Below are 22,507 nucleotides of genomic sequence, written 5' to 3' on the forward strand. Positions count from 1 at the left end.
CAGATTGAAAGCCACAAGGTTATTGGAAGGTAAAGGAAATGTGTAGCACTTGAGCAGGGCTTACATATGTTGTTTAATAACGTTGTTTTACTTAAGGCGCCTCGAGTTTTAGCCTGGAGGTAAACAGAACCTGCATTAAAGTTTACTCTACAAAACCTGAAGTGGGGCGCCCGAACCCCTCGTAACTGCAGTACCCTTTCGCAATATCGTTGGGATGAACCGTCAAGCGGTAAATAATATTGAAATTGAAATGAATACTGCAAACAGAGTGTAAGAAAACCCGATCGATTTTCGCTTTAAGTATCGTACCGCGCCACCATTTGATTTGTTTAATGTTTATATCTTCATCTATACACATACATACGGGTTGAATGTTGCCTTATTGATAAGGCGATCGCCTCGATATGTTTTATTAGCATAACACTTGTGGTGCGCCGCAGTTTTGAGTTCAAGTGCCTCTGGACAAGTTGGAACTGCATTTCCTTTTTGTTGGGCTCTTTTATTTTTTCTTATTCAAATGCCGTTATCTGGACGGCGTATATAGATACGTCGTACAGATACCATTACCATTTGCTGTAACGATCGAGTGATTGATTATTTTTACAGTACAATAATAAATATTTGTCCAACGTTTGTGGCGTTGCCTGCTTAGCCTAATTAGATAAAAATGGAATGGAAAATGCAACCTGCCTCTTTCTCCTTGTTCTTGGCGTAGCATTATCTCGACTGCGTTTTCCCATTTACCATATTCGGAGCTTCTCCGACCGAACTGAACTGATTAAGACCGACCAGACCAGGCCAAGAAGACCAAGACGAGTTGGGTCTTTTTGGAGTATCTATATCTATGTCGACCCGTGTCGACAATTGCGTCGAAGCTGATGTTAAAAAGAAAAATGAGTTCAATTTGTTTGCTTGGGGCTGATAAGACTCCGCCGGCAGGTGAGGTTGAGTTAAGGTGAGATAAAGCACAGAACTTTTGTCATGCCCAGCACTTCCACTTCAACCGACTTCATAACTGAGCACTTTGCATATCATCGTCGAAGTGAAAAATAAATCATTGAATAGGTAATGCCGTATCGATTTCATGGAAAAATCGACGATGGTGACAATTGTATGCTCTGAACTTACGAACATGTTTTTTTTTAGTAATCTTTATAAACATTATTAAATACCAATTAGGTACCGAAGAGAATATATTTGTTAGAGTGTGTTTTTCACAAATAAAATAATTCAAAATTTCTATTCGTCAACGGTCCATTTGCAATAAAAATTAATACATTAAAAGTACCTCTTCCAAAAAGAATTTAGTAGTGTTTTGAATGACTCTGGAAGTGCACAAAGTAGGTATCAGTTGATTGAAATCTTATCAAGCCGACAACTTGCAAATATTATTTAAATATGAATCACTTCTCTTAAAATACTGCATAGGAGACTTGGTGACAAACTTCGAGTCAGTGTATGGGTGATAAGAACAACTGATTTCCCTGCTGTTGATAAGCCAATTTCGTGAAAATGATCTTGCATTGCCTCTACCCCTATCCTCTCCATGCGGAAAAGCGAATCTTACGATCCAATAAAATATAAAATGCAAAATTAACAAATAAGTTGATGGCTTATGATTAGAGTTTATTAAATTCGCCTGATTTCGTTTATTGCCCCTTCCACTTCAGCTCACTTGAATTCGATTCTGTGAGGTGAGTGGCACGGTTCTAGGAACTCGTAATTCTTTCACCGGGTAAACAATGGAACCTCAAAGTATGGGCTGATGTTTAGTCCGTGCAAAGTCCGTTGGGGGCCTGTTTCTTTTAACACGCCTCACATTTTGCAATCTTGGAAATCGGTTCATACCGGTTTCGGACTTTACGTTTTCGATGTTTTGGGTTAGGTAAGGTCCGGTGCGATAGTACTTGCCTCAAGTGCCAGCTGGTTATTAAGGGTGAACGGTCCGACGGGGTTGAGGCACATATACGCTATTTGTATTCCAATTTTACATTATATATGTTTTACCGTTAAAAATTACCCTGAATCTTGCCCCTAAAAGCGCTATTAGAGCAACCTACTGAGGATAATGACTATTAACTTTTGTAAAATATATTTTATTAAGGGTGTGCGGTGGATCGCTCCGGGATGGTTATTATCGTTATCAAAAAGGCTTGACAATATAAACCAAATATCTCAATTCCAAGAAGCCTTTCCCCTTTTATAGATCTTGACTTAGCTTGAGTTACGTGCTTCCCCTTATTGACCTCTTCCACTTCCTCACTTAAAGTGGTTCTTATACTATCGATCGGTAGGTGCCACGTGATTGCCATTAGATCGACGTCTGTTCTTGAGAATCCGCCTGCCAGTAAACGGTACCAATAACGATTAAACGTGACACAAGAACAAAACCAAAGTAATAATAAATAAAATTTGTCACAAGTTGAAAAAGCGGGAACAATGAATGGCATTCACTAGTCAATTACAGTAAGACCTGGCCAGTTAACAAACACAGCCGGTTATCAACATAGGGCCGCTGATACCACGAAATGGAAATGAGTCAAAGGCAAGTGTCAAAAGGGGAAACGATGATGTCTAGATAGAAAGACAAATAATTTGCTTAGAATTACGAATTTGGGGCTCCGGCGACAAGGCAATCAGTAATGTGTTGCTAATTAATATTGAGCTACCAGAGGGTTAATTTGTCTTAGTTGCTAAGTCACAAATTGTTTCATTTAGTATTTAGTATTACGCATTTTTTATTTGCTATTTTTTGTGGAGCACAGCTAAGACGGCTTGAGCCGCAGGAAATCTCCCTGTGGCACTTAACGAATGGCGCCCCATTATTCATAAACATGAAAAATACAGACCCCCTTCGATATTGTGAAGGGTGACAGAAATCGATGGGAGAGCTCTTCTGTTTGGTTATGCATTAAATGTAATTAATTTTGTAAATTCCCGCTAATATTTATGGACTAGCAACTAAACTTCTATTAGCATTTTAAGACCACAAGTTAAAAATATATTTCTATTAATTGTCAATTTTTGTGTGAATTTATCTACATATTTCTGACTACCTTAAGCCTTCCGCCGAAATTGATTAGCCGGCGACGAGAAAATTAGTATTCGCTGGAAATACTTCAGAAGAGGAGTTGGAAACACACCCGTAATGAGTGCCGAGGCATTGTCACACTTGGGCAAAGGTCATATCTATTCTGATTTGTAGGGGCAGACCTGTTTCACGCAGCTTATCGATATTTACAACTATCAACTATAGATCATGTGTAATAAAAATATTTGCCAATGTCGTCATTTCTATTTAAGCTAAATTTATTATAAGTGGTATTTAGATTTAATAACGTTGCGGATTTGTAAGAAGGGAAGCTTTGTCAGATGCAGTAGAGTGCAACTGTGTACTTCCCGGTTCAGCTGTTAAAGTACTTGCCGCACTGATTAAATTTTCTTTTTCTTTTCTTTTAAGGTAGCTAAAAAAATGTAATTTGTACGCAGAGTTTCTATTATCTGCCCCCTACAAATTAAAAGTTTAACAATAGTTATACTCGGTACTCGAAGAGTAAAAGGGCATACTAGATTCGTCGGAAAGTATGTAACAGGCAGAAGGAAGCGTCGCCAACCCCATAAAGAATATATCTAGCCATGTCCATCTGCCCATTCGCCCATCTGTCCGTCTCTCCTTATGAACGCTGATATCTCGGAAATTATAAAAGCTAGAGGAGTCAGACTTGGCATGCAGATTCCCGGGCTTCCTGCACAGCGAAAGTTTGTTTCAGCAGGGTGCCACGCACACTCTAACGCTCACAAAAGGCCAAAACGCTTAGATCTGACTGCCTGCTACAGTACCATACGAGTATATTGAAATATGTATGAAATATGAAATATATTTACTGCTTGTATATCTCCATTTCTCTTTTGTTTTTTTAAGCTGAGTAAAGGGTATCTGACAGTCGAGGCACTCGACTAAGCGTTTATCCTTGTTTCCCATTTTATAGGTATCCCCCCATGGTCTATGGTTTGAAAATAAATATTATACTATAAATCAAAAAAAGACATTTACATTAATACATACAGTACATAATGTGACATACATCTGAGGTTTCTCCTGATTAAACTGTTAACCGTCTGGACGAACAGTTCGTTCCCATTAAGCACCAAAATAAGTTCGTGATACGCTTAAAGGGTTAAATGTTGGTAAATATTTAACAATGGCTAGGAGAGAAATCGGCAGCGTCACTTTTCACATTTCCGCTGCACTCAGATATAGATCGGGACCTTCTTCAATAAGTGAACATGACTTGGGCTTAACAAAGTGTTCTTTTCTGTACACACATTTAAATGGCATTAGCAATTATGCGTGTTTAGGCCCTGTACATGAATGAAAATTTGTTTTTGTCGGCGTTTATTGCCTGATTATTTTTTTATTTTTATACGATTACCCCCACCTCCCAACGTGGCTACTGTTCCGTCTTTTCAACTTTGTCTGCTTCTGCGTTTGTGGCTTAAATGGTCAAATACATCAGATAGATGACTTGTAATTACGATGCCGAGATCGGAGTCTGTCCGTGTATCTATTTTCATGTTGTGCAGCCAATGGGTCGAAAGCGCTGGAGAGCTTGTACATTACAAAAGTTTCACTGAGGAATATTTTAGTTGCACAAAAAAACACTAAAAAATGTTATTTCCCAGAAAAAGACAAGACTATCAGATACCCTGTACTCAGCAGAAAGCGCCACCTAGCTTCCATTCCTATCGGATGTCAAAACTTTTGCTCCACTTTAAAAATTTTATAAAAAATGTATTTTTTTCTTTAGATATGTTCATCCATATTTTGTATTATTTTAATTGATGGTCTTGCCTGGTTCAATTGCAGCAAATTTATTTATTCATATTACTGACATAAGCGATCAAGATAAAAAATAATAGTCCAATAACATTTAATTGTTAATGGTGTATGAGGAGGATGTGATACCTAACCTATTAATACATATAACGCAACAAAATGAATATGAATATATGCTAATAATTTGTTAAAATTAAAAAAAGCATTTAAGTATAATATATAATAATATATGTATATATATTATAGTAATATATTTTTAAAAATCGATTTCCTTATTATCAATATACTATTTTTATAAGTATATGTCTATACTTATAATAGGATAGAATCACCTAATAATTTCAATTTTCATTTATTATATATAATATATTTAATTTTCTAGACACAATAATTTCAGTGTAGAGCTTAAAACTATTTTTTTCGGCTGGCGATTATGAATATTCAGTTCGATTGCTGCTACCGTTGACAGAATTTGTCAACTGTTTAGGGCACCTCCATCCCCTTCCATCTGCAGGGGCTGATAAGCTAAACAAAAGTAAGAATGATTTGGCATATTCGGATTTTAATTTTCGGCCACGTCATGTCAATGCTCTTGTCGCCGAGTGAAATTCGGAGGCAATGAGCAGATTTAACCAAAATAACATAAGCCGAAATTGAACTAATTAAAATGACAAAAAAAGCGAGAAACCAAGAAAAGAAAAAACCCAACAGGGGCTTTCAACCTGCAGATAAGCAGGTTCACATGTCCATCATACTTTGCGTGCGGAGTGATGAGTTTGCATAAATACAAGAGAATTTTCTTTCCTGCTCGTCTTCTAAGCTGAAAATGCGATTTGAGCTCTTTGAATTTCTAATTGTTGCGGCTTTTGGCCAGCCCAGAATATTCTTGGCTCGAAAATATTTTTCTAAATTTATTTATTACCATGACAATTGCTTTGATATAATTTATGGCCCTCGCATGCTCGCCCCCACGACACACCCTTTATGGCTAATTAATCTTCTTTGGCTAATTACAGACCAGCCTTTGTCCACTTGACCAACTTGCGGCTATCGCCTCTAATCAAGGTTCCCGAGGTGTTTTTCGAGCACTCTGAACTGCTATCTGCGCCCGGGAGTGATTACCTATGTGCTCTGTGCTGCTGCTGCTGTTGGCACATATAGCCGTACACACTGATTATGCCATTGTTGCTAGCAAACTACTATCAGCAGCAACTTCAGCAACGGCAGCAGCAGCGAGTTGCTAGCAACAACGGCATGTTACTTGAATACAAAAGCCATTGCAATACAAATCGGGCCAGCAACAATTGCAGCAGCAACAGCAACTTCAGCGCCAGCAGCAGCAACCACATCAACCAGCGACAGCTGTCCGCAGCGGAAGCACTAACAATGTCAACGCCGACAACAACATCGAAATATAAAATCAATGGCGAGGCCACCGAAAGCGTTGCGGCATCCACATTGCTCTATCATCATCCGCATCACAGCCATCATCATCACCATCAGCAGTCGCAGCAGCAGCAGCAACATCATCATCAGCAGCAGCAGTTGCTGCTGCAGCAGCAGCTCCTGCAGCAACGTGTTGCCGGCAGTTCGCCGCTGCAACATCTGAGCAATCTGTTTGGCCAGCATTTGCCTACGCACAGCCTGCAGCATTTGATTGCCGCTGAGTACTGGCAACAGCAGCAGCAACAGCAGCAACAACAACAGCCAGCAGCAACAATTAAAAGCGAGCCAACAACTCAATCAGTGGCCGCAACATCGGTCTTTAGCTTCACGCCGCAGCAACACGTCAATTTTGCCGCCTCATTAGTCGCATTACAGCAAAACGACGCCCTGCCCGAGGCAACAATGGCAACAGCAACGCCGACACCAGCGACAACTGCTTCAGCGTCTTCACCAGCAACTGCAGCAGCAGCAACAGCCACTTCAAGGGGCCCTGCAGCAGCGACAACATCAGCAACACTGCAGGCGCCAACAGCAACAACTGACGACATCGATGATGATGATGACGACAGCAACATCAGCCACCACATGCAAAATTCAGGCGGTAAGTTTGATGTTTTATGATTATTTTGGCAGCTGCAGTAACAAACGAGGGGCGATCGAGAAGCTTTCAAAAATACCAGTTGGTTTAGCTGTAGGTAAAGTTTTGAAAATACTTTTTATAAATTATATTTTGTGTTATTTATGAAATATTTTTAAACTTGGTGAAATCAAAGCTGGTAAATCAAACAGCCAGGATTGTAGGAAAAACAAAAAAAACATTTTCACACAATTTTCTTAAAAAATATTTATAATTACTATATTATTTAAGCCAGGAGTATCATATAAATTCTTTGTTGATGATCTTTTGTTCCCCACTTTCCGCTTCAGCGGCGCATCCTTCGAGACCCCCTCGCTGTTTCGATAATGCTAGCTCATTTCCATTTCCTGTCCCGATCACGCTTCGGCTTAGGTCTGATTCGTTTTTTGATCCACCTCTCAGCTCCGTTTTGGCAACGTGTGTGTCTTTTGATTTATTGCGCGGCCTTTATTTCATTCATAAAATGAAATGATTATGCTGTATGCCACGGCTGCTCGCTCACACTTTCGTGTCATCTGGGCCCGGGCCCGGTCCGGACTCATTTTCATATCATTAGCCTCATCAGCAGACACGTTTGGTGCACTGCACTTCCGCACCCACCTCCGCAGCAGTCGGATCGCTTTGGGCCAGGTCCCGAGCCGGAGCAGCGGAGTCCCGGCCTCCTAAACATCATCATCAGGCGCAACATTACCGTCATCGCAGCGCCCTCTCATCAACCAATCGTCGACTTCTGCTTCCCTTTTTCTGGGTTTTGTGTCTCTCAGCTTGCTTTTCACAAAATCCTCTGTTGTCTGCACGCAATATTCGGAGATATAAGAATGCTTTTGTTGGTTTAGGCCACCGCCACTTGACGTGCTGGGTATGAGACTGGAATGAATAAATATTCCGTGGTCAAGTTTCGAATATCTGGTCGCCTGATAAACGTCTCGGTCGGCGGAAATTTACATGGCCCTCTGCTCAGGAAACGAAATCGCATGTCGAGCAATTAAATTATACTTTTTGTACGTAAATCAGCATAAAGCCTTTAGGGTAATATGCTCTGATTAATTACGAAATGAGACTGGGGAGCAGTATAATGGAGTTTTGATTTGCATAGTCTGTTTACATGTGTACAAAATACTTTCAAAATCATGTAAATTTGTATAGTGTTGCTAACCACTTAAAAAAAAAAATTCAAGCAAAACTTAAAAAAAACTATTAAATTCATAACTTTATGTTATATACTCCCTGCTTATAGGTCTGTCACCAAGATTAATTCAAGTCTAGCCGCAGGAAAAAGCATTCTTTCCGACTCTGCCTGCTTCTATTGAATATGAATATCATTAATAACGAACCATAAAAGTGTTATAATCACGTCAGAGGTGTCAAAAGCGAATCCCCATCGCCGCTTCTGGGCCAACCCACCGCCTAGACATCTAACAAATTGCCAGCCTCTGTAAGCACGTGGATAATTGATGAGCGGGGCCACAGTCAAGCCTCTGCCGAAAGACCGTACCTGTGCCACCATCCCGGTCACACCTCCTCCCGTTTGCCATTTTAGCATAATTTCAAGTGCCCTCGGAGTGATCTCAAAGTGCTTTGTGTCTATGCCATAATTATGCCATTTGTACAACAGTTTTGTGCCTTGCCGAGACGAGACGGCAACATCAAACTAATTTGAATATAATTTCATAGAAAATTAACCACTTCGTTCTCCGGTCCCAGTTATTTATTGCTTAATCCTTGTGGTTTGTGCTGTGGAGAACTCGTGCCCCGGTTTGTCTTTTATGCAAATTCTTTTTTAATAACCGCGCCGGCCGGGGATTCTTCGCCAGCGTCTTTTGTTCGCTCCACCTTGATTGCAGTCTGTCAGATACAGCTATTGTCTGGATCCCTCGGAGGCCTCTGACGCCTTTTTCGGTTTCGTTCAAAGCTTTTGATGGCTTTTGATTATTATTGAAAGTGATAAATGAAGATGAGCTCGAGGCCGGGGCGAGTGCAGTAGCAATTTGAACTCATCAGGCTGCAGCCTGTTGACTGATAGCTCGGATTGCTACCTGAAAAGATCACAAATGAAGTGGCAGCTATAAATCATGTAACGCTAAAAAGCTGAGAGTGTAAGAAATATCGCACTTGCTTATATCTCAAAGTCAAACTTGTAACTTAAAACGCTAGTCATTTAGTCATTTTTAAAAGCCCTAAAATTTGACCCAATAAAGTAGTTTTTTTTCAATATTAAAGTGTCATTTGTCATGGAATGGTTATTGTCAGTATAATAAAAATTAAAATAAGTTCACTATAGTTATTGGGACTTAAGCAACTAAGCCGCAGACTTTTTAACAAACAAAATCGCTCCACTGCTTTAAATTGGTAATGTGTACTTTACTATTGCATAAATGTGAACTACAAATACCGCTATAAGCGATCACCCCATAAGGTGAACTGATGATTTATTAATATTAGTGAAAAGACCCCACCGCCTATCAGAATCATCAATCAAATATAATTCTGGGAAGATTCCGCATTCATAAAGCTTTTCAAAGGCGAAGTAGGCATTTTCTATAAGCTGGACTGGCATTAAAGTTCAATTCGTTATCCCATTAGGCCATTAGGCTGCGGAGCTATTACCGGCTAAATGCCCAGTTAGGCATTCGGAGTTGCAAATTGCTGGGAGAAACGTTCTGCGGCTGCTTGGCCAGATCATTGCCATATAACCAAATCCCTGGCCAGGGCGATCATCAGCCGTTTGGCCAAGTACAGCAGCCATTAAGCCGGTGGATCCGGGCTCCTTCCTAACTACTTAACTTGGATGCGGGACCGAAACAGAAACCGAAACCGCGAGAGCTGACAACTGTCAGAATTTAATGGCGGCTTCAATTTTTATAACCAAAGCACGACTACCGTCAAAAAGCGGGGTGGGCAGGCACTTCCGCATCCACATCCACATCCACAGCCACATCGACATCCATCCAGACGGAGTTCGAGTTTTGAGTTCGAGCCAAGTTAAAACAGATTACGCCAGCCAATCTGACGAGGGCTGGCTACGCGGCCGCTGCAAATAAGAAATGCAAACGAGTTCGAGGCCCGAATGCAGATTTCAGAGGCACGATATCGGTTCAGAGGGGAGTTACGCTATCCGAGCTACGAAGTACGTACCGCTCTCGCGGTGAGTTGTATGTGTGCAGCATGCAATATCAGTTCCCACAGTCGCCGCGGCGGTTGCTCTTTGGCAACGCCTTCGAAAACTGATGACGTTGTAAGGCAGCCGCAGAGTTGAAGCCGCCACAGCCTCCTCCGGCCCTCCCCCTTCCGCCGGCGAACTCCTACTCCTTTGGCTGATGACCGGAGACCTCGACATGCATATGAGCTTGATGGGTTCGAGATGGGTGCGTGAGTCACGGGCTAAGGAGCGGTCTTCGGCTTAGAAAGAATAATTTTAGAAGATTTGTGTTTCGATTTTGGCAAGAATTTGTAAATAGATTTTGTTAGTTTTATGACCTCGAATGGCTTTAAAGTAACTCCTTTCTAAGCTAATGTATATAAAGTTTAGATAGGGGGCTTTTTCAGTGGGACCAAGTCACGCCATGTACAGCAAAGTGTGCATTGCATGGTCAATCTGTGGAGAAAGTACAATTTCAATTTCATTCATTGATTTATTTATAGATTTTATTCAACTGTGATTAACTGCTTTAATAACCTTAGTGCTAGAAGATTTTCACTATCAAGCATCCATTCAGTCATCCAGTATCCCTTAGCATTTTCCTAACATCGATAAATTGATTTTTGCACCTGCTTAAACTTGGACCAATGGCATTATGCCTCAGTCACGCTCACATCCCAAAGCTCCGGGCTTTGGTCCACAACCATAACCATCGCCATCATCATCCACGCTCGTCTTCGTCGTCGTCGCTTATCTGGCAAAATTTGATCAACGTTTTCGCAATTCGGGAGCTCCGCCCCGAAGGTATTTCCATAAATATTCCTTGGCCCCAGCTTCAGTGTTTTGCCTGGCTGCTTTTGCTTCATTTTGGACTGCTCAGGCTGGCTTTTTACTTTTATTAGTTGGCCAGTTGTCTGGGCTGCTTTGGTTTTGGCTCTCGTTGTTGCTGCTGCTACAAATAAATTAAAATTATGCATGCTTAGGCATAAGGCCCTGGGAATTTGTTTTGTGGGAAAGCCTCTTTTGTCTTTGGCTTAACTTCGATTTTTGTTTTGCGTTTTTGGGCTGCGTCTTTTGGGCTGAACTTAAACAAATATGTTTCGATGGGTGCAGATAATAATTTTTGCACTGAAATTTATGTGTGTGGGAGCCGACCGTTTCTGAGCAGGAGTTTGGTATGACAATGGGTGGTTAAAAAATGTGCAGTTATGGTAATGGAGGGTTAAGTCGGCTTAAGCCAAACTAGGTTTACTAGGTCATCACTTTCTCATTCGGCATGGCCGAAAATTACATCTTTAAAAAGATTTAGAAGTAAACAATATTCAGGAAAGGGGCACCATGTACCTCTAAATTGAAATATTAACACAAAAAATTGGATATATTAATGAGAAAAAAGGTACATCTGCAATGGCAGCTCCTTAAGACGCATCCTTTACAATCCCCTCCCTTGGGAAAGCCGTAAGCCCGGCACGAATTCACCCTCTTTGCATGGCATTTAACAATTTTAATAAAATTGCATTCAATTCCGTTCCAATACGAAGCCGTTCAAGCACGTTTGGGCAGTTAACTTAGTTTGATTGCTGGCCAATGGGCAGTCGCTGGAGGAACCGAACCGAACCGAGCCGAGTGCCTCCTCGATATGTTTACCATAAAAAATGGTAAATTTGTGCTACGTTCTGTTTGAATTGAGCAATGCAGTCTGCGCAGAGTGGCCTGCATCCTGGCGCCTTCTTCAGAACGCAAGCCGCTGAATTTCCAGCGAACTGAGCGCATCGTAACTCATACGCCTCGTGGGCCCGCGAAGTCAGCGATTTAATTTGCACCGCCGCAGTCTTCGCCTCCAATTAGCCATAATAAAGTTGAGACGTGATATTTTATTTCGGTCTGAGGCGGTGAGGGAAATTTGCCTACGTTTTGGCCGAGAGGGTCGGTCTTCTCATAAAATCCGTCGATGTTTCTTTCCGCAGAAACCCAAAAAAAGGCAGCTGGTCAAATTATATGCATAAATAATAATTTCAAAGAGCCTGGCGAGCAGCAGGCGCAGAGACAAAGGAACAAGAACTATAAATTTGTTTCATTTTTGAGTGTGGAACGTGAGCTTTTCGTGTTTTGGCAAGAAAGGATATCTTCGAGGGAGGACTGGAGGAACTCGCTGCTCACTCAATGTTCGAACTGCGAAACCCTATCATTAGCATTTCCGCTTTTTATTATTGCTCAGCATATGTATAAGCTATGGGGCCATGTGAGAGTACCAGATGATCATACTTAATCATAATTTAAAGTCTTCGGGTCTCCGAGGATCTGCGGATTCAAATTGCCCGGGAATCTCGCCTGGCTTGTCATATGAAAATTGCAGGCCCATTAAAGGGAGTCGCGGATCCCGCGGGTCAGCGGATATGTTGTTCTCTGAAAATGCGTTCAAATTACCCACGTCCCGGGCGAGAAAGGGTGGGAGAGTTTTGGGTCAAATTGTTGTCGGCCACAGTGGTAGGGGGACGATAATCGAGCCCTTTTACATTTTTCTTGCCATATTTTTACGTGCACTTTTATAGTCCAGGTCAAAATTACACGGTTAAGATGGACTAGAAGTCCAATCTAACACTTAAATAAAAAATTAACTTTAAAAAAAAATGTTATACACGAATCGTAATCAAAAAATCAATATCAAAAGAACCTCTAAAAAGGCGGAAACCGTTTCAAAGAACGCGAACCACTGTTCTTCCCCGTGGCAAAATTAATTGACTTTGCCGAAAGATCCCGACTACATTTCGTAGGCAAATTAGCTTTGCGGCCTGGCCGGAGTTTCCTGGGAAGACAATTAACCAAGTTCCTTTCGGCCGGGAGGCGTTAGACGGCAGCCTCTTTTACAGTTAGCTGGCAAATTGAGTTTCAAACAAGGCCAAGAAGACCAGGGACCCAAAGATGCGAAGCACCAAAGGACCTACCTGAGTCGTAGAGAAGACACAAAACAATTTGCCAGCTACAGGGAAGATTAATGGTCGCCACAAGGAGACGGTCTTCGGTAGCGATTGCTTAGACAGTTCCCGGTATTAATTTTGAATTCATAATTCAGGAAATCTCATTCAGGGAGCCAAACACTCCCCTGTCGGCAAACTCTTTTCAAATCGCTCTCACTCCCTGACGACTGACCTTCAGAGTCCCCAGTATATGTGGTCTTTAGCAGGCGCCGAAGAGGAGTCTTCAGGCCCGTTCTTGCCCCACTCTACACTATTCACTCTCCCCATGACGCCGACTTTTATGAGGCTCAGTTTAACGCCAGTCTCTTCCCGGTGCAAAAGTTGTGCTCATCTGACGCTCTTGTGGTTGTAAAATTGTGCCAACATTTTTATTACTTTTCAACACATTTTCAAGATGACGTTCGGCCAGTCGTCCTCTGCGGTGTTTTCGGTTTCTTTTCGGTTAAGTGTTTTGACCACACTTTGTATAGAAGGGGAGCGCCAGTGCAGATGTTTTTTAACTGTCTGAAAATATTATCAATGGTTTGACGAGTTCGAAAAAAGTACAAGACTATTGTAAAAGTTGCTCGCAAGCATATTTCTCTGAATCATTAGTTCCAGAGACCTTATCGTCCAAAAGGCTAGACCAAATCGTCGCCAGCACTTAAATACTTCTGAGAAAACTACTGAATTAATCTATTTAAAAAATCCATACCAAGAAATCAATGACAACAAGTAGCTTTCTTTCCATAACCAGCCCAATGTTTGGTGATTAAGAATATCAGCAAGTTGGGTTCTCACAGAGTTGTCAAAAACCGAAATAAATATTTGTAACATTTACATAATATAATCCAGCACTTCAAACGTTTTTATTTCAACACAATGAACGCCATTTTGGAACCTACAAAATTAGGAATTTTCAGGAAAGGTGTATAAGTATTATTAAACCCAGAGGATTTATGACACTCAAAAGCAGGCAGCAATAACCATAATAGCGAATTGCGAAATGAACCAAAATTACACAGAAAAAAATTGGAACTAACTACTTGACTTCTGATAGCGTTTCCGTCTTCAACATAACTATATGTATAATCAAAGACGCACGTAAGTGCTTTGTTTATTTATTTATACCTATTTTTTAGTACCCCAAGTTCACATAATTTTACTACAAAATTAAGTTTTAAAACGGTTAGAGGTACACCTTATTTTTGCTGGTACCCGGCAACAGCAAGTGAATTGAATGGGATGAATGGGAAAATGAGGCGCAGCAAAGAAGCATACAAAGCACAACGAGAACGCGGGTTGGACCTGTGCCCGACTGCATCCCGATCTGCAAGTTGCCACAGTCACTATCCCCTGCAGACCCCTTTCCCCCACCCCCTCCCCCTTCCTGAAGCGAACCTGAACCGATCATCCATTGCCAAAGTCATGGGAACTTTTTGCTGCTTGCGCCTTTCGTACGTTTCATTTAATTTGCATGGATCGTGCGGACGTCGTACGTAAGACTGACGACTTGGAATTGCCGTGGTGCCTCCCCAGCCACTTGGCCGCCCCTCTGCCGCCCATCGCCCTCCCGAGCCCCTCCCCCTCTTTGCGCGGCTACTTTGTGAGTTGTTGCTGCTGTGCCTGCGCAGAAGGACGCGAGTCATCATCATAATCAACTGCCATGGCGGCTGCTGCTGCTGCAGCTCTGAAAGCCTATCATTATGATTATGACGAATATTACTTTTGTATATAACTTTAACGCTGAGCCAAAAGAGATCCTCTCACTGTACATAAACAGGTGGTGGCCGAATAATAGCACTCCAGGGGCATTGTTAAAATATTATATCACAAATCTTTTGTTTTTTGAGCACTTTTATATTGAAAAATTATGTATTTTAAGATTAAGATTCTCTTTCTACCATTAAAAATATTAAATTTATAATCTTAAAAATATTTAAATTCTCCAAAGAACAAAGTATAAATGTTATCTTATAACATATTTTCGTGTGGATGCTTAAAGCATTAACCAAGCTAGGGATTACACAAACACGTTCATGGCCATTGGTGCTATTGTGTTGACCCCAACTGTATGTACATGTGCACGAGCAACATGTTGCAGCAGTGTAGATTGTTTTTGCATGTTGCTGTGATTGGTTTTAATTCAAGCCGAAAGAGCCGGGCAGGTTCAGGCTATTCTGCTCTTTCGGCTTCGGCCGGGATCGTCCAACAGAAGCGACCTCTTGGCCACAATGGAGGGCGTGCTGCAGCAGCCGTGGCAGCAACATCGGCCGATGCATATCTGAAATTAGTTTTGGGAAGCCCTTGCCTCCGTACCCATTCCGATGCTCGTGTATATGTTCTATACTCGCATTTTGTCCCCGCCTCGGTCCGCTCGGCTAATTAGCTCCCTTCGCTGTCCAGTTCCTTGAGCGATCTCTGAACTGGCCCCATAAACACTTCCCAGTGACAAAAACAACTTCATAAAGTAGTAATGTTATTTAACACTTCGCCGGCCGCCGCTAGATGTCGCTGCAACTGTCGGCAATTGTCTGCCATGAGATCGCATCATTGTGGATTTTGCTGGCTTGCCGGTGAATCATTGTGGCCTGGTCGGCGGGCCAAACTTGTCCGATTCACGGCACTCGCTTTTGTTGTGGCTATAAAAAGTTATTAACTGTTTCGCTTTATTTTATTTTTGCACCTCAATTGCAGGCGCAGACAAGCGGCAGACAAGCTCCGTAAAGAAGTCAAACAAGTTAGAAATAGTCTTGAATGGGAAAATTGGTTGTTTTGGCTGTCGGATAATAGAAACTTTCTTGAGGTGTTTAGCTGTAAATAAAAAATACTACAATTAAATTGAACAAACGAATTGTGCCGGGTCTCTTGAGCTCCATTTATATTTAGATGATTGTTCTGGGTCATGTAGGTACTCTAATGCTTTTAGGTGTCTTCTCATCACATTCGTTAGTAAACGGGTTGAGTATCTGGGGTCGCGTTGAAAGATGTTTAGCCAATTTACACAGTAGTTTTGCTATAAAAATGTATAGGTAGTTCCAATCAGAAATTTCTTCACGTTCTGCTGCTCCAATCGGAGGATTAACCACCCTTAGACTTAGTGCACCTACTGTCCGCTAGATGGCTTTCTGCAACGTTTGCAAAATGAGGACAAACTATTTCCGCGTTTTTGGAAATTCTCTGCAACAAGAATATTTTCTCCGGAAAATCTCAAGCCCAAAGACCAACTTCTGGATAACTGCACTTGACTTCAGTCCTCACCTCTTCCCATCCACCTTCTTGCAATGTTCAAAAAGCAAAACTAATTACAATTGACAGGCAATTGTGTCAGTTCCCTGGCAGCAGCAACTACAACTCACTCAGTTGCTCGGCAAGTCAAGTCAAGTCACCAAGAGCAATTAGTTAAGCCAAAGAACCCAGAGACGGGGCTGAAAAGCAGGAGCAACTAGCGAATTGTGAACTATAATTAAACATTTGCTAATTACCCCAGGTAAAGTGCGGCCCTAGTCGAAGTGGACGAGGGGTGCCACCTTTAAGAGGCAATAACCAATATATAAATGCAGTTGCTGGCCAATATAGAATGACAATAAAATGGAAAACGAAACAGCGGCGAAACTAGTGGAATATAAATGCACTGTGAACAGCTTTAAAAATTTAAGTACGCCTCTTAAACAAAATATAGTTACCTTTTCTTTTATTTCTATGACAACAAAGGTATATTTGTGATTAAAAATGTGCAGTCTGCCAAAGATGTTAAAATAATGTATCCTCATATCTCGTTAAATGCTGTCACTTACATCTTCTGACTCAAATAAAGTTTGTTAAGAACCAAAATCTTTCCAGTGCATTTTGGCCTGCCCCAACTGGTGGCTGGTGGCACCCCCGGGGTCAGCTAATTGAACGCTTTTGGCCCGACTGCTGTTGAAAACTTCATTTCGCGGTCACAGCTGGAGAGAGAAATATGGCATTGTATCGATAGATTTCAGCTGATTTATAGGGAAATTTGCATATGCCACAGTGCTGGAAACCGACTTCTTGCTCCAGCTATGATCACCCTCGGCTCCTATCTCTCCGCCCATGCCAGCTCCACGAAGACGCAAGAAGTTCGTTGCCTGAGTCTTTCGATTCGCAGACGTTCTGGCCTGTTTGAGCGCTTAAGTGGATTGTCCCCTCAGTCCCCCGCCCCTACAACTCCCTTCATCTGGTAGTACTTCTCTATGAATATGCGTTAATTGAACTTTTGCCGAGACAAACTGTTATGCGCCTGCAGACAAATGCTGCATCGACAGCGCCGCTTTTTCAGGCCCAAGTCTCAACTACAAAAGCTCAGTTCAGCTCGGTTCAGTTATGAAGGCAGCAGAATCAGCAACAAATATTTGCGTATCTTTTGTTGTTTTTCGGTCTGTTGTGCAACTAATTAGTGCGCAATGCATTGCACCTGCTGCTAGCTGAAATACCCTGTGCTTATGGGCGGGTATCTAATGCTTTATCTCAGTCCGTGTCACGAAATATGGAAAGAAGTGTTTTTAGTAAAATAGTGATATGACCTTCTGTACCTTAAATTGCACTTCAAATTATTAATCAAAACAGTAAATTATATTATTATTATAATATTATATGAAATTACATCACATTAGTAGGACATGCCGAAGGAAATCCGAAAAGGGATTATTGAACCCTTTGTTTCTCAACGTATTTCTTCAAATTTGTATTGCCCACTAAGGGTATTTATTCTGCCGATGATCCCAGGTCACCTTTGGCGCTCTTTTCGTGTTCTCTGCCATATTTTGCACCCAGGGAATGTGTTTTGCATGCGATCGCCGCTTAGATGCCTTCGCTGATAATTATTTGTTGTATTTCTGGCTGCAAGCTCTCTTGTTTTTGTAGCAATTTGCAGGGGAATATAATTTGTTGCCGTTGCTGCACTTTTTTTGTATTCTACCTACAATTAATTATATGTTAATCGCAATGCATGCTAATTACCCATCCCCCTCCGCAGCCAGCTCGTTGGCAATGTAACCCTGACTGCGAATATGCGTGCGTTTTACAGCGAAAATGCGATTGTAGTGGACGCTGTTCATTCGATTGAAAAATTACAACTTTGCCTTATTTGCGTACATTTTGAGCTTTGATTGTTGCTCCCAAACGTTACCTTTTTAACTGTCAGCGTGGATCATCTAGGCTAACTTAAGTCTAATCAAGTGTAAATAGCTACTCTTGGCAATTATTAATATTAGGCTTCTGGGTGGGCCTTCAAATGGCGCTAAATACCATTTAAATTCTCACACAACCAATGTGAAAATAAACTGTACATCGTACTGTTGCCGAATGTATTCGCAATAAATGAAACCAATATTATATTGACAAACGTGGAGATCTTACCAGTTGGTCCGACAGCATTTCTATGCATACATTTTTTAAATTTCATTGTCAATTTGCTTTAAATCGAGCCTAGAGACAGCCTGGGATTTGTTCGGGATCTCGAACTGTGAGACTGAGTCCAAGATGAATGTCAACCCAAAGCGGAGAAAAATGTTTTTTCTGTAGCTCGTTTAACGCTGTCAGAAGATCACCAAGTGGTGCTGGGGCCTCAAAACGGACTTGTTTAGCGGCTTTTGTTTCAAGCTGGGCAAAATTTTTTGCCTTGCCCCCCTTTGCTCTTTTTCGCAGCCGCTTTTGATTTTCTTAACTTTTGTTGCCGATTTTCGCATTATTATGAATGGATTGGATGGTTGGATTGGCTGGATGGACGGATGGATTGGCTAACTGAGACGATGAGAAGACAGCCGAAGAAATCATCATAACAAGACAAGAACAGAGCCGAGATTTCTGATCCTTGACTTTGATCTTTGGCTGCCACATTTCAGCAGCGGCAAAGTTGAAAGCATTTTTCAATGATTTTTCGCATTGTGTTTTTGCCTCTTTGTTTTATTTTTTAGTCGGATTGAATGTGGCACGCATCCCTAGTAAAACTGTAAAGCTAATTAGGGGTTCTGCTGCCCAAGCCAGTTAAAAAATTTATGAAGTGCAACGAGTTTCTTTTTTTTTGCATAAAGATATGGAAATTTGTGGCAGAGGAAGAGGGGAACAAATATTGCGTGTGGTATGGGAAAAAAAGTGCGAAACTCGAGCAACTAACAAAGCGAAATGGAAATATTTGAAATTTATTACGGTGGTACGGGGCCAGAGGCGATTGTAAAGAAATTCAAATAGTTTACCCCGGCTGTTTCGGCTTTAAAAAGTGGGCGAATAATAATTAGTTTTGTTTTTGCAAATTAAAAATAACAGAAACTCATCTACGCCAGTGCACACTCACACTCGAGCAAAGTAAATTGCAATAATTGTACTAATTGTTATTGCAATTATTGCTAGCAATTACCATGACTAATGTGGGGCAAAATGTTTGTGCATATTTCGAGTTCAGAGACAGCCAGCTGAGTTACAGATTGTTCAATGCTCCAAGAACACGGATTAAGGTCTTTCAGTAACTGAAAATTAAATATAAATTCGAGAAAGTTCCATCATCCTTATAAGCGAATTTTGTATTGAAAATTGCTTGATTTATTTAGACTTTGTAAGTCAATTTGCAGATATCCAAATCCAATACATTAGAAATCTGTATAGCTGCCAGGACACCTGCACTGCCTTTTATCCTCGACAATTGGGCATTATTTGGTTTATGTACATGTGCACTTCCGTGTCTTCCATTTCCCAGTTGCAGCACTGACCGACTGCCCCAGACAATCAAATAAAATCATTGGCTCAATATCCGTTCGGGTAGAAAAAATCGAATTCAAACATCAAAAAGATGGGAATCATCTTGGAGGAAGGGTGCCGGCAATTCCCTTCCTGGGTTTTCACTTTGTCCGAAATACAATTAAATTTCGTTTAATTTATGGAAGGCACAGCAAGTGATGGGAGCGCACTACTGAGGAAAATCCTTTGCAAAAAAAACACAAGATCAGAAGAAAACTTCCCCAAGACGGGCGACTTGTTTACATTCCCACGACCCAGGACACACCTTGCTGCATATTCAAAGCGCACAAATAATAAATAATAATGAGCACTCATCAATAGGATAATGCGAAATGAGTTTCGGTTCCTAAAGGTTCTCGTACTCCTTACAGCAATCTCCGCTCAAGTGGAAGGCAATCTAGTGAAAGTTGTCCTTGCGTCCTGACTACCTGGTTTTGCAATTTTCCATGCGTTCGCAGGTGGGATTGCCTCATCCGAGGATCCCACAAAATGTTCCCAGGCTTCTTAGGGATGTTTTCCAGCTCAATCTTATGCAAAATCACCTTAAGGCGAATTTGCATGGGAAAGTGTTTGTGCGGGTTCCTAAGTGGAACATCATTCAGGGCTATTATTCTGGGGATTCATAGTTGAGCTGGAAAGTGCAATTTTCGGAGACAGGTTGATACATTCCCTATAAACGAAGGAATGAATAAACATATGAGTAACGATCGCATATGCAGGCACTGCGTTTACTAAATGGTCGACATCAGTAGACCAACGGTCGTTAGGTGTACGTAGCTTGAAAAATTGTGTTCTATAATGAAATGAAGGAATGGTGTTTTAGGCAGCAAAACACTCTTTTAACTTAAACAAATATGTTAGATTACAGAATTATCAAGTAAGGAATTTAACTTCGGCAAGCCGATGTTTGTATACCCTTGCAGTTATAAAAAATAATCAATAATTTTATTAAATTGAATTCGAAATTCTTAAAAATATAAAAATTTATATTCCCAATATTATAAGATAATATGTCAAAAAGCCCCAAAGCTATAATTCGTTTCATATTATTTCCCACGAATTATCCGATCGTTCCTATGACAGCTATAAGATACAGTTGTCCGGTCCGGCTGGTTTCGACTTATATACTACCTGCAATAGATTGAACTGATTGAAACTGAGAGACTAGTTTGCGTAGCAACGGACGGACAGAGGGACGGACAGACGGACGGACAGACGGACATGGCTAGATCGACTCGTCTAGTGACGCTGATCAATAATATATATATACTTTATGGCGTCGGAAACGTCTTCTTCACTGCGTTGCAAACTTCTGACTAAAATCATTATACCCTCTGCAAGGGTATAAAAATATATATTTTTATGGCAACATATTTTATGCAATACTATATGCCAATAGTGTCAATGCCTTCTCCCGCGGCAACCCCATAATTATTCGGGTGACACAAATCTCCTCTAAGCATATAAATTTATAACTTTTTGCTCTGAAAAAGAAGAATTGCTGGAAAATGGAAACGTAAATATTATTTTCTTGTTCATGTAGCAGGGCTCATTAATTTCGCTTGTTAACATTTTTAGCTAACAAATTTTCGTCGGCTGCCGCATGCCAGTCGAAAACAGCTGTTAAGGCATTTGCATGGCTTTCACTTTTGTGGTGTGTGTGTGCACATGGAAATGAAAAATGTGGAAATTTGTCGCAAATTACTTTCACTCCGCGTGTCGTGTTACAAGGAAGGCGGCGGCGACAGCTCGAATTTGAATTGAGGACCCAGAGAAATCGAAATCCTTTCGCAGGATATGGGACACCCCCAACCAAAAAGGGGAAAATGTGAAAATGTTTGCATGTCAAATTTAATTTCCAAACAAATAGAGGGAGAGCAGCTGCGACCCGCAGTGGCCACAAGCCTTTGGCACAAAAGTGAAAGGATCCCGGCCAGGATATTCGATCGACGTCGATATGCGTGTGCCGAGCCGCCTTTAATGATGATAAATGCGATGCCTTGCCACTGGAAGCTGCAAGTTCCGCCACATTTAGCGACGGCGACAAAACATTCTCCGTTTTCAAACCCATCAGCGACTCACTCGAAACAATTTTAGAGCGGGGTTCTCGTTCGCTAACCCTTACGGGGATCCGGGATTGGGTTACACAACGGGGACAATAACAAACAAGGCGCGCATGCGCAGCACGCTCGGGCGAAGGACTCGAGCGAAAGGCGCATCTTTTCCCCGCACGCGCTGCTTTCGATTTTGTTCTGCGATGATCACAGTGATATATCTTCCGATACATAGCCTCCGCACCCCATCCATTTTTTATTATTTCAAACAATTTTTATTGGCCCGCGGGAGATTCGAAACTTTGTTTTTTGCTTATCATTCATGCTCATGCAAAACAGGGTTGAAAATTCACGTACATATGGGTTTTGATTTTTTCGCATTTCAGAGCCATGCCCACATTTAATGGTCGCCCCTTTCCACCCCTTTAGTGCGTCACGAGCAGCTGCCATTAAAATTCCTCCTTACTTTGCGCGCTCAAAATCTGTAAAAATCTGCTAAAAATCGGCAAGTAATTGCCCGAAAAATCTCAGGGTGACAAAAAATGAAAATCGAATCCGCTTAGGTGACATTTAACCTCTTGAATTCATTTTTCCCGTTTTTGCACATTTTCGTAACGTATTTTTCTGAAGCCGAAATAAAAAGGATTTTATTACCACCAGCATCAAGGCGAGTGTTTTCTT

General features: G+C 41.3%; 1 protein-coding gene across 1 annotated transcript in view; it reads left to right on the plus strand.

The window, feature by feature from the left end:
• The window catches only part of LOC108034047 (protein nubbin), a 42,097-nt gene that overhangs the window by 1,387 nt on the left and 18,203 nt on the right, over positions 1 to 22,507 (plus strand). Inside the window, exon 2 of the mRNA XM_017108796.3 lies at positions 5,854 to 6,884. Coding sequence (XP_016964285.3) covers positions 6,014 to 6,884 — 871 coding nt within the window. The 5' untranslated portion in view covers positions 5,854 to 6,013. The remainder of the gene's footprint in view (positions 1 to 5,853; positions 6,885 to 22,507) is intronic.

This window comes from Drosophila biarmipes, chromosome 2L (genome assembly GCF_025231255.1).
Source record: "Drosophila biarmipes strain raj3 chromosome 2L, RU_DBia_V1.1, whole genome shotgun sequence".
NCBI lineage: Eukaryota > Metazoa > Arthropoda > Insecta > Diptera > Drosophilidae > Drosophila > Drosophila biarmipes.